This window comes from Colossoma macropomum, unplaced genomic scaffold (assembly GCF_904425465.1).
Source record: "Colossoma macropomum unplaced genomic scaffold, Colossoma_macropomum, whole genome shotgun sequence".
Taxonomy (NCBI): domain Eukaryota; kingdom Metazoa; phylum Chordata; class Actinopteri; order Characiformes; family Serrasalmidae; genus Colossoma; species Colossoma macropomum.
This window is the reverse complement of record NW_023494808.1, coordinates 6,947,498-6,960,799: the sequence shown is the minus strand read 5'-3', so window position 1 is coordinate 6,960,799 and position 13,302 is coordinate 6,947,498. Positions and strand designations below refer to the sequence as shown.

General features: G+C 35.7%; 1 protein-coding gene across 1 annotated transcript; it reads left to right on the top strand.

The window, feature by feature from the left end:
- The first annotated feature begins 934 nt into the window (after window positions 1-934).
- LOC118797931 (B-cell receptor CD22-like) lies at window positions 935-4,646 on the top strand. The gene is made up of 7 exons (XM_036557231.1): window positions 935-1,362; window positions 2,218-2,466; window positions 3,042-3,302; window positions 3,492-3,591; window positions 3,813-3,912; window positions 4,417-4,503; window positions 4,620-4,646. The coding sequence occupies exons 1-7, from the start codon at window positions 1,002-1,004 to the stop codon at window positions 4,644-4,646; spliced, it is 1,185 nt and encodes a 394-aa protein (XP_036413124.1). The 5' UTR covers window positions 935-1,001.
- Window positions 4,647-13,302: the final 8,656 nt, after the last annotated feature.

Below are 13,302 nucleotides of genomic sequence, written 5' to 3'. Positions count from 1 at the left end.
GTGCATTCCAGGTAATATAGATAAAACTGCAGTGGGCTTGCTTTGATTAAGTAAAAATAAATTATTATTCAATTAATAACTAAAGCTATTTATTGAATACAAGTTTCTTGTAAGGGCAGTTTTTAACTTTTCAACATAAAATAAGTAGGTAAAGAGCCTCTATCAGACCTCAGAAAACAGTAAGGCTGAATCTCAAATGGCTCTCTGCTCTTTATACAGTGTACTATGTAAGTTATGAAACTTTGGCTTTTACAGTCAAATATTCTGCTTTTTGTCCAGTGTGAATTGTGCACACATTGCTGAGTCCAAAGTGGTTCTAGATGCAGTAGCTGTTATTTTAAGACCTATGTGCTGCACTTTGTAGTGAGAAAGGAGCCATTTGAGGTTCTGCCTAAAACGGTTGATGGCAGTGTTGCGTCACCTGACCTGAATACTGCAGGCTGATTTGTTGGACAGATTTATCAGGTTCTGCTGGAGAACAGCACTGGTGCTTTACTGTTTCTGTTGTAAAACATGAACTTGCAATGCCTCGATAATGGACAATAACAGCTTTTGTGATTAAAACATTTAGGGTTCAGAAAGCACTGTGTGTTATGAATAATGAACTATATAAGAAAAAAGGGAATTGAAATGAAATAAGGCATTTATTAAATTGCATTTATTAAAAAGCAATTATTTAATAAATAAAACACAGACATCACTGTTGCGTTTGACTTCTTAATGAAGACTGATGAATATCTGACAGCATTTAATTTAATGATTTCATTACTAAAAATATCCTCCAGGCTGCTGTGATGAGGTCATTGAGAATGATGACTCCTCTTCCTCTGATCTTTCTGCTCATGATTGTCGGTGAGTCAGTGTTTGTTGGGCTTTGTGGTTTCTCTCAAAATCAGCTCAGTGTTGTAGAGGAGCTGCTGGAGTAGAGGAGAGAAGTTAAGCTGTAAGCTACAGTAACTCTGACTCTCTCATGAGCTCCAGACTCTGTAATCAGCTCTTTCATGCAACATGTTTCAGGAGCTTTTGGAACAAAGTGGAGTGTGAAGTACAACCAACAGGAAATATGTGCTTTAAATGGATCCACAGTGTTTATGAATGGAACTTATACTTACCCAGAACATCTTACAGTGACAGAGACTTTTTGGGGCATACATCCAGTTCCAGGGATGGATCCAACTGATCTGAGTAAAGACCCAGATTATTCAGGCAGATTCGAGTATTTAACTGATGAACAGAAACACTTCTCCCTCAAACTGAGTGATGTAGTGAAGAAGGATGAACATCGCTACTGCTTCAGAATCATAACAAATGAAGAAAAAGAACGATGGCTGGGTGAACCTGGAGTTCAGCTCAGAGTTATAGGTGAGTTAAATCATCCCATTATAAATAATAAAATTATAAATAATAATATAAGAATATAAATATTCAGCAAAAGTTATAAATAACATACATAATGTCATTGAAAAAAAAATTCTTCAAAATGGTAATGGTGGTAAGAGAAAAACGTCTACAAGATTCCTTTCAAAATCGATTTTATGTTGCTCATTTTTATGAAATTTTTATACAATGCAATGCAAATAACATTCTGTTTAAAATAGAGAACAGTTTACCTACTAGAGCAGAAGCTCATATACTGCAATATTATAAGTCAAGCAGCCTTATAATATTAGTTTTTAGTTTTCTAAAAACAAAACAAAAAAAAACAAACAAACAAAAAAAAACATCACACTATAAAATCACATCACTTTCCCAGCTGAAAAAAAAAGGTTAATATTTTGTTCTTTTCACATTTTATTATTTTCATTTGTTATAATTTTAACACTATACAGATATTTAATCTTTGGCCAGTAGGGGGAGCAGTAGATCAGAGACTCAACCCTAAACTCCCCCTGTGGCTCATGAGCTTCTGAATATTTTTGTTTTCTTGGCTAATTTTGTAAATTTCTGCAGGAAATGTGGCATGTTTCACGTAAATTATAAATTTATGAGAATAAATTGTGGTGTTGCTTGTTTCCATGCACAGAAGCTGATTTAACAATTGGACCTAGATCACTTCTTATTTTGTTTGTGTACAGCAATGTGCTGAATCAGAAGTAGAGAAGATCTATCATCATTTAATTTAGTTACATCTGAACTGGTTTCTAACTCTGATGAATAAGATTCACTGTCTTTACAGCTTTTCTCTCTCCTAATCTGATGGTCCTCTTATTGTCTTAGAGCTCCATGTAGAAATTCCTGAAGAAGTGACAGAGGGAGAAACGGCAGATCTGACATGTAAAACCATCTGCAGTCTGACTGACCCAACATTCATCTGGTACAAAAATGGACATCCTTTAACAACAAAGACCATCAAGAACAACCAGCTCCACCTGCAGACAGTCAGCAGTGAGGATGCAGGCAGTTATAGCTGTGCTGTAAGAGGATATCAACACCTCCACTCTACTGCTCACAACCTCAGAGTCAGATGTGAGATTAACTGTTTTTATTTTTTTTATTTATTTATTATTATTATTTTTTTATCCTTGAAAGCAATTAAAAATGAGAAACAGTTCACAGCAATTTTCACAGAAATGGAACAATTTGATCAGTCTTGTTTGTCAAACCTCAAGTAATAGATAACACTTTAATAAACACTGTGATTTTAACTGACATTAAAGAAATAACAAATAAAAAATAAAGTCTCTAGATTCTCCAAAGAATGTCTCAGTGTCCAGCAGTCCCTCTGGCAGAATAATAGAGTGCAGTTCAGTGAATCTGACCTGCAGCAGTGATGCAAACCCACCTGTGAAGATCTACACCTGGTTTAAGGGATCAACATCAGTAGGAGAAGGAAAAACCTACAGCATTCACAACATCAGATCTGAGGACAGTGGAGAATACACATGCCAGAGTCAGAATGAACATGGAGAGAGAAGATCCACTGCTGTAGACTTAAAAGTTCTCTGTATGTTATTGATGATTTATTAGGGTGTGTTTCATTTTTTTGGTTCCTGTTATTGTTTCACATAAACTTGTTTTTCCTTTTTGCTTGACTGTTATAGATCCTCCAATGAGCGTCTCAGTGTCTATCAGTTCCTCTGGTGAAATAATGGAGGGCAGTTCAGTGACTCTGACCTGCAGCAGTGATGCAAACCCACCTGTGAAGATCTACACCTGGTTTAAAGAAGGTGGAACCTCACCTGTAGGATCTGGACACAGTTACAGCATCATCAACATCACTGCTGACCACACTGGACTGTACTACTGTGAAGCTCAGAATGAACATGGAGTTCAGAATGGAACTGTGATGGTCACTGTTAAGAGTAGGTGGTCAATAAAAAGAGAAAAATATTCCTAATTCTTATTTAGAATTGTATTATTGTTCATATTCTTCAAATGGCATTATTAAAAATCATCATTTCATTTTTAATATCTGTTAACTCAATTACATTTTGACACTGCTGTGTGTGTGTGTGTGTGTGTGTGGGTGTGTGTGTGTGTGTGTATCACAGCAGGTGGTTCATTGGTTCTGTATTCAGTGGTTCTGTATGTAGTTGTTGGAGTCAGTCTCTGTGGAAATGCAGCTCTGCTCACTGTAGTTTTCTGGATGAGGTGAGATTCATATTATTTACTTATTCTGTCCATTATTCTTTAGTTTACTTACTAATACTATTCTTTTTACCACACACCACCATGATTTTTTGTTATATATATTTGGGTAATAAAGTTAATATCATCTCAAACACAAACTCTTCAGATAATTGCATTTATGAATTTTCACTCTGTATGAGTAAAAGTAAGTAAAATATTGAAACAGATTTTCTTTTCTTTAGGGGCAAAAGACAGAACAGAAACCTGGAAGAGCGAGATAATGAGGTGAGCTTCAACAAATCTCTAGGCATTCATAAACACACTGGTCTTAATGCACAAATTGTTAATGACCGTTTAATAAAATGGTAATAAAATGGTAATGTTATGGTGGTGAGGTATACTAACCTAAAACAAATAACAATGAACCAATTAGTTGCCAGATCATTTTTTAACTTATTATTTATTAACACTCATAAAATTAGCATGTAATGCTTGGGTTAGTTTAAACTGTTGCCTGGTAACCTGTTTATAATCATATCATTACCCACTTATGACTGAACACTAAAGTGCTGCCATCAAAACTTTGCTGTAGTAAAATATGTTTGTAATTACAAAACATGTACACTAGATGGCTCAATAAGACTGAGTCAATAAGACTGAGCTTTGTGTGATGCAGCTCTGAGGAGGTGATGGTGCTGTTTAAAGCTACAGAGCTTCAGTTTTTAGTCAGTAAATCATGATGAAGTTATTTTCTCTACTTTAGTAAAAGTTCTTACAGTAAACTTATTTAATGACTCCTAAACTCCTTCAGTCTCTCCACACCCTCTCTAACCATCCTCTGTCCAGAACGCTGACCCTAATGCTAAGGACGACACGTACACAGCTCTTCAGCCCACAGCCAGGTCCTCTGATGATGTGTACCACACACTTGCAGTAAGTGTCTCTTCACAAATCCTCCCTCTAGATCTGTAAAGAATTCCTAACTCAGAAAACTAAATGGAGTTCTTCATTTCTCCTCCTCTGCTTCATTCTCTCTTTCCCTCACACAGGCTGTTCAGTTGATGACCCGTACATAGCTCTGGACCCTCAGTCCAGTTCTCCTGAGTCCGACACTCTAGCAGTGAGTTCTACACATTAAACTGTGATACTCAGTAACAGAGAAGGTGATGAACTCCATATACAGTGGATTCACTTTAGATCCCTTCATCATGATCCAGTGTGAGTGAACATGGTGGATTAGGACTAAGATTAAGGATGTTGTACTGAACTGTGTTTGTGGATGTTTGTTCTGAGGTTGTCTGTTTCTTTGTTGTTCATGTTTCTCTATGATATCTGTGAGCTCAGTGTTTCTGGAGCTCTGATTATTTGGAGATTAACTTGAATGCCTGAGTCTGCATCAGTTCTTTATGTACGAGACATGATGATCTCTTTATTTTAGCTTTTAAACTCAGAGTTCCTGCTAAGATGTGAAAATATAGAATTTCTTTTGCTTCTCTGTACTTATTTTTAGCTCCATGTAGAGACTCTAAAACTCTACAGAGAATTTCAGGTTAGTGCATTTTTTTTAATGTAATGCCAACATATTAAATAAAAGCCTCATATTTTAAAAGATTTTCTTAATTTACGTAAAGCAAACGTAATCTGTCGTTTAGTGTAGAACGCCTTTTCTCTATGAACAGTATGAAGTGCTAAGAGCTGAAATCATTCTGATATAAATGTTGTGTATCAGCTCTTATACTCAGTATGCTAAGCTCAGAGTGAGGCTGTTAGTGATCTGCATTGTGTTCTCTCACCTCATTCACATGCTGGGTGGAGCTCAGCTCAGCATCTCTGTATGTTTATGATTGTATATTTCTGCATAATAAAAGTTACGTAATATTAAACTACACAGACTTGTAAAACGGTTTCATCTTCATTGGACTTATGTTCTGCAGATTTTTCACATCTTTTATTGTTCTCCTAACTCTAATGAAAGTATGTTTCTCCTGGATGGAGAAACCAAAAATCCTGTATTTTAATAGTTGAAGCTCGTTTAAAATGTTAAATGGTGTCAAAATGACTGAACTAGAATCTGAACTCAGCAGCTTATTACAGTCCCCATCCCCACAAGCGTAGAATGTTCTAGGTGCTTCCCTACTTAAACAGCTAAAATGTGAACCTCCCACTGCTAAAGGTTAATCAACATTAATCAAGAAGTTAAGGACATAATATTCAGTCCAGTTTCACTGTTATTGCCAGTGAACCTTAAACAAATTTAAAACAGCCAGCTGGCTATGTGGGCAGGGAACTGTAGTCCTAGAATAGAACTCAAATTGAGCCTGATTTTACATCACCTTGATTAGGCTCAGTTTGAGTTCTATTATAAACTGCATAACTCATGAAAAATCTGCTTTGAAATATGTAGTTTGCCAGATGGCTAACAGGCTAACAAAATTTTTCCCAATAATATTCAGATTTAAGCTGAAAAATTTACCAAATGATTTATTGTAAACTCCAACATACAAAGTAAAAATATGTTACTTGAAGGTGTGTTACTAGTTTTAAATGCCTATTTCCAATGTAGAATCATCATAAGTACCTGACTATGGATAAGTGACTGTACACTATTAGCCTTGCACTAGCATAACGCTGCAACATGACGGCACTAATGGAAATTTGCATTTTTGCACTAAAAGCTGCTTATAAAGAGTGATATTTGTATTAAACACTGCCATATAATTATATGAGCAGCAGTCACATATTTAGAGGACTGAAAGTTAAAAACTTAGAAAAATGACTGTCTCTAAGCCAGAAGATGCACTTTAAACTGTGTTAAAATAGCATTAAAAAGGTCGTGAATTGTTTGTGATGATACTTGCTCAAAGTAGCATGGTAATTTGAATTGATCATTAAAGTTGATTTGATCATTTTTTCTCTCTTTTTTAATAACAAAATCTGTTAAAACTGTGAAGTAGTTTTAATTTGTTCACAGTATTTTGTATTGTATAATATTGACTGTAATTAAAATTTTGATTATACTGGCTAAAATAACTCATTTGTTTATGTAGATTGAGCTACAGTTTGCCTTCATGCCATTTTTAACTTGTTTAGTCTGAATTCATGTCTCAAAACTAGTAAATTTATTATTATATAATATATAATTTTTATAATTCTTAATAAAACCTAATGATATTAAGTCCATAATTTTCGAGAGAAATACATTACTTACTAAATACTTCTTAATAAAACACTATTTAAGTTTAAGATGTATATTAAGGTACACAACAAAGGATACATGAAGAAAAATAAAGATGTAGAGGACTTAAAATACAGCTAATAAAATTATTAGTATGAAACATACTTAAAAATGTTTCATGCACAGTAACAACAAAAACCAGTACAACACTCCAAGACCTCTCTCTCTCTCTCTCTCTCTCTCTCTCTCTCTCTCTCTCTCTATCTATCTATCTGTCTATCTATCTATCTCTTCAGCAGATCTAATCTTTTATTACTATACTGTAAATCAGTGACGGCTCTACTTTCTGAGTCAAATGCCTACAAGACAAAGAAATTGAAGCACTTTTACATTTTTAAGAGGAACACAATCTTAAACTTCTGATTAGTATTTTAAATTATTAAAAAAAAAAAAAGTATTTAAGCAAAACAGGAGCTTCACCATAACAGAAGGCTTTGCCACCCAAATTACTTTCTAAATCCAAATGTTATTTCTGGTACTTTTTTGCTGATTTTGAGTTCTGCTGATATTAAACATTAACTAGGGTGAAATACCCATTTTAGAGTGACTTTTTGTATGTATCATACAGCAACTTGTATCATTCTAGTTTTCCATTATTATGCTCTTATTAAGCTTTGTCAAGAAAACAGCTGGAAGCAAATTTATCAGCCCAACAGCTGAATAATTAACTGGCTGCTTATTAATAAGCAGGAACTACAGTGAGTTGAGTATTTCAGCCTTTAACTGAGCATTGAGAGAAACTGACACCTTATTAATTAAATTAATTAAAGCCCCAGAGAACCTAAACCATTATTTCTGTCTAATGGATAGCCCATGGATAAAATCTATATAAATGTTCTCTGCACTGCTTTATATAAAAGCTCAGTGAAACTCATCCAGTGGCAACACTGTGGTGGTGAAGTGTAACACTGTCATATTGGGGCTCCCCCTGCTGGTCAGTGCTTGTCACTTCATCATCTTGAATCCTGACTGTAGCATACTGAACATCAGCAGCTCCAGAGTCAGCAGAAGCAGCAGCCTGTACAGGTCTGGATCTGCTGTGTGTAACGGTGGTGTAGAGGACATCATCCTGAGAGTGAAGCATTCATGGAGAACAGTTTAAATGGCTAATCATCTGAAAATGTGGCAGAAAAGACTCTTTGACTTTGAACGTCCTTTAAGGTGGTTCTCAAATAAGAAACAGATACAAATATATCCTGCAAGAGAAACTGTCCCTACATACTTTTTTGTGGTCATTTGGTTTGTGGTCAGTTTACCTGGTGTGTCTCATTGTGATCAGTTACAGCATTTCCTTTCTTCTTCCTGTGAAAACAGCATAAAACAATTAGTCCATTCTAATTAGTTCACCCTTCCTTTTTGTCTATTGATGCTTTGTTACAATCTTCAAACAAATCACTTTGTCAGACTGTAGGATTTGTTCCTGTAATATACTGACCTGTAGATGCAGATTAAGATAGATTAAGATAGTAATAGTAGTAAGCAGAGAAAACTTCCTCCTCCCACTGCAATCCAGACTGCAGACAAACTCTGACCTGCAGAAAAGATCATTTCTATCACTTTATTATGTCATTACTGTAAAAATGGACACTGAAACATAGTATTTCTCTTAATATTCGCCAGCTTCCATAACATTTCTTATTAATTCTGTATTCACAATGCTGTATAAAAGTATTTATAAAGTGTTATAAGAAATGAACAATACCTTTTGAGCATGTAATAAGAATGTAATATGATTTTTAAAATATTAAATAAACAAACATGGCCTGTATATGTGGTGTGAATTATTACGAACATTAATCAGTAATGCTAGGCTAGTTGACTATAGGTGCTAGACTGTTGGTTAGTAACAAAGAGCACTTTATGTTAGCCAGTAGAACAATAATGAACAACAGCTTTTTGTTTAAAATATAGCTAACATTACCAGTGGCTTCAAGCTGGCTTTGCTAATTCACACCGTAAACAGTTCCTGCACTGGCAGATTGAGTAGAGTGATGTATAGAGTGACATCAGATACTCAGTGTGTGAGACACGCCCCTCGATGTAATGAACTGCAGAGTGACTTTCCCCCACCACACATTTTATACATGACTATCTCACTTCACTTAAAGCCTGTATAGAGCTTGTATGATATTCTGTAAGAGATTATGTACTGAAGTGACAGTTCTGCAACATTTAAAATATCTTTAAAAAAACCTAACTTCACTTAAAGTCTGTAACAACCTTCATCAATGCTCTATAAAGTGTTATAGTGCATTACAACATTAGTGATATGCATATGGATGTTCTGGTTAAATAGGTATAATGTTAGTTCTTTTATCGATGAAAACTTTTTCATTTTACAGTTTGAACTGGCAAATCCTTTTCTCCAATTTCTAGTGGAGGAGTTCTAGAGAACAGGCTGTGTCACCCTGTGACCATGTAAAATCAGCCCCTGATGTTCGTACCTTTGAGTCACACTCCTGATAATACACTAGTAATTTAATAGATTTCCACTTCAGAAAGGTGGGGGTGCAGGACTATAAGCACAGTACAGGTGCCTTCATCTTACAGGATTTATAATAGATCATCAGGCATTAATGGTTTGATGGATGATTTGATGGATACACAAGTAAGAAAACAGACTGAGAGAAAGAGCTCATACCTGTGGGGAGAAAAGGAGAGAGAGGTGTAGATTTTGTCTGAACTGATGGAGGAAAATATGTGGAGTGTGAGACAGCAGGAGGGTCATCTAAAGAAAAGAAATAGAGACAACATGAAATTAATTCACCTTTTGGCAATAAAATCTCACTGACCACACAGAAATATTCATCTTTATGAACTTTATGAACTACTGATATCAGTCTTAATTGTCTGTCACTCACCTGATTTAGCCACTAACAGAATCTCTGTGTGATTAATATGTAGACCCCTATGTATCGCACACCAGTATGTTCCTCCATCCTCCGCTCTCAGATCAGTGATGGTGATGGTGAAGACTCTGGCTGCTGTGTCGTCATCCAGAGAGAATCTCTGATCTTTAGCAGATCCAGACTGAACAAGGATGTCTTTTTTTTCCCCATACAGTAGAACAATTTCCTCTGCAGAGATACTTAATGTGAGTTTCATTTACAGACTCATAAGGGCATTTAATCTGAACCGACTGCCCCTTGAATCCCATTACAGTAGTTACAGCACTGATTCCAGCTGTAAGACGAGACATACCATGTAAGGGAGTACTAAACAAACACCAGTGGTGAGAACAAGTCACTAAGTCTTGACACTCGAGTCCTGAGTCAAGAAAGCTGAGTCTCGATTCAAGTCTTAAGTCAGTGCAGGCAAGTCTCAAGTCGAGTCCCAAGTCCTAATTTTTTTGAGTCTGCATCTTTCAGCTAATTTAAAGCCATTTCAACACTGAACACCAAAAATGATAGCAACTGCAATATTGTCTTTTAATGACAGCATGTTAGTAGCTGTATATTATTATTATTATTATTACTCTTCCAAATAAACAACAATACAAATAGAAAATCCATGGCCCATGGATTTAAGAGGCAAAATGGTATACACAAAGAGTAGTGCAACTACAAATGAAAAGAAATTTCAGTAACACTTTACGTAGGGTGCTGTTCATAAGGCTGCATGACACCTACATAAGCTTGTCATTACAACTGACACAACCCTACATAACTGTTTGTAAATGCTTATTACAACAGGTGTCATCTGTCATAAAGGCTACTTTAGCTGACTTTGATCAAAATTGGCAAATGTAACCTTTATAGTGAATGACAATCATTGGAACAAGCATTTATAAACAGTTATGTAGGGTCATGTCAGTTGTAATGACAAGCTTATGTAGGTGTCATGTAGCCTTATGAACAGCACTCTACGTAAAGTGTTACTGAAATTTCAAAGTACTATTAAACTTAATTTCAAGAACATATTTGAAGATAACAGATTCACAGATTCAGCTGTGTAGAGCTCTGCAGTCAGGCTCTCTCCATGTTTCTTCCACTTTTGGTCTCGAGTCTTTCCAAGTCATGAGGCTCAAGTCCAAGTCTGAGTCAGTGGTGTTCAAGTTAAAGTCGAGTCGCAAGTCTTTCTTCATTTTTATGAGTCGAGACTCAGGTCATCAAATTGGTCTTAGAAAGTTTGAAAAGATCATCTTAAACTCAACACAGATGTGAGAGGAAAAACTCACCAGGCATCAGAATGAAGATGATGATCCAGATGATGGTCATGATTAAAACATCTAACAGGTCAGTTTACACTGTTGCCTTAGACATAAACTTAGACATGATGCCTAGGTTTATCATGAGAGCTGTCAAGACTTCCAACATCTCTCTCTCTCTCTCTCTCTCTCTCTCTCTCTCTCTCTCTCTCTGTCTCTCTCTCTCTCTCTCTCTCTCTCTCTCACACACACACACACACACACACACACTTTTCACACCTGCTGTTGACCCTGCCTTTGGTCTGTGTTGAGAAACACACTGTTCTGGTCTTTGTCTCTGGTGCATATACTGGTGCTTTTCAGTGTAGCCATGGTGATGGTAACTTCCTCTTTCTGCTGTTTGAGAGGTATTTTAGAGGTTTATCTTCACATATCCTATGAACCTTTTGCACGTGAGCAAAAATAATATTTCACTAAACAGTGAGTGGAACTGTTATGTGTAAGCTGTGTTGTCTATGATTAACAGTTCAGTTCAGTGCAGTCTTTATATCTGTATATCATATCAGTTGCTGAAGCTTTTTACCCAAAAATGACACAGTACTGAGGAGTTTGTACCACATACCCACTTAATATCTAGAACCTATTAAGTACTTCAGTGTGATTTAGTTAGACTGCCATGGAACTTCATTATACTCAAATACTTACACAGTACCTTGAAATTTGTATATCAGATTTATCTGCTTAATAACTTAAACTTATTGGACTGGAAATAAAAGCATTACCAAAATATTTCACAGTACGTCTGTACAAATCAGAAAAATCATAAACACACTGTATGAAAAGCATTTTTATTTCACCACAAACAAAACTACAAATGATATTCCTGAATATTGATTAGGGAAAATGACCACAGCAGAACATTCCATCAGTGACCTAGACATTTACCTAATTTAACACAGTGTGATGACATTAAGGAAATGATTAATGATATCCAGATGAATTAGGAGGTGTTGCACACATAAACAGAGATGTGGGATGTAAGAATCCAAGAGTGATGACCACATAATGTGAATTATAGAAATAGTTCATTTCAGTGCAGAACTGACAGAATATGTGAAAGTAAATCTAAAGCCAAAATAATTCCCATTTCTAAAGCTCAAATAGCCAAAAACGTGATCAGGAGGCATGACCTTGTCATTGATATAAACTTTACTCTCATACTGCACTTAAAGGAAAAAAAAATATGTCACCGAACTACAGCAAATTATTATGTGTAAAGTACAAAAATGTCATCTTAACAGTAAACACAGTCCATTTGCACAGTAATAGCAATACACTCGTCTGGCTCACAGCCTCAACTTCCCTAACTCGCTAAAATGCGGTGATCAGCCAGGCCTTCACAACTCACACCACCGACCACAAAAGCTTCTGGGGCACCACAAGATTTAACGGACCAAACCATTTAACATGCAAACAAAAATAATACAGACCAAATTTTAGACCAATAACTGAAAACCCCTGTGTGTAATTTGGTCCACTTCAGCTGTTCTCGTGTGAAACTGACCAAACTAGATAAAAAGATACAAAATCACAGAAACCCTCAAAAACAGGTTTACAGGAACATGTTATTATCATAACATGAGAGATTTATTTATTTATTTATTTTATTTATTTAGTTTTTGGTTGTTTGTTTTAGTTACTCAGTCAGTGGCCTATTTGCATTTTGTCACCCAGCCAGTCATGTTTTCCTCACCCCTTTTTTGGAGGTGTGGCTCCACCCCTACCTATACCAACACTTTAACACTGCAGACTCATTCCCTAATGTAAAACTTGACTTTGTAGATAAAGGTAAATATATTAAGTGAATTTGTTTTCTTAAGCGATTTAATAATAAAATCCAGCATTAGGGCACCATGGCAACTACAGTCCAGCTCTGCATCTAAATTCACCTCACTCTGATTTCCTCACCAGAATAAATGGAGTTGATTGTAATTTCCCTTCCTACTAGATGTGCCTGTGTGTGCACATTTTAGATTTCCCTGCCATATGCACTGAAAAGGTAAATACTCTGCTAGATAATTCATTAATTAAGTAATAAGCAATTATAAACTGGTTATTAACAGGAATAAGCTCTTCTGTTAACTATAAATAGGCTACTAGTGACTGCAGTATTACTAATCACTAATAGTGGAGTATTTGTTTTCACTTCACTGCATTACTGCAATCTGATTAGGACATAAAGAGGGTTGGTTCTGGACTGACCAGCTGTTGCACAAAACGAGAACAAGGTATCAAAAAAGCAGAAGAACAAAATGTAAAAGAAACCACATTTACTCAAATAGCTTAAAAC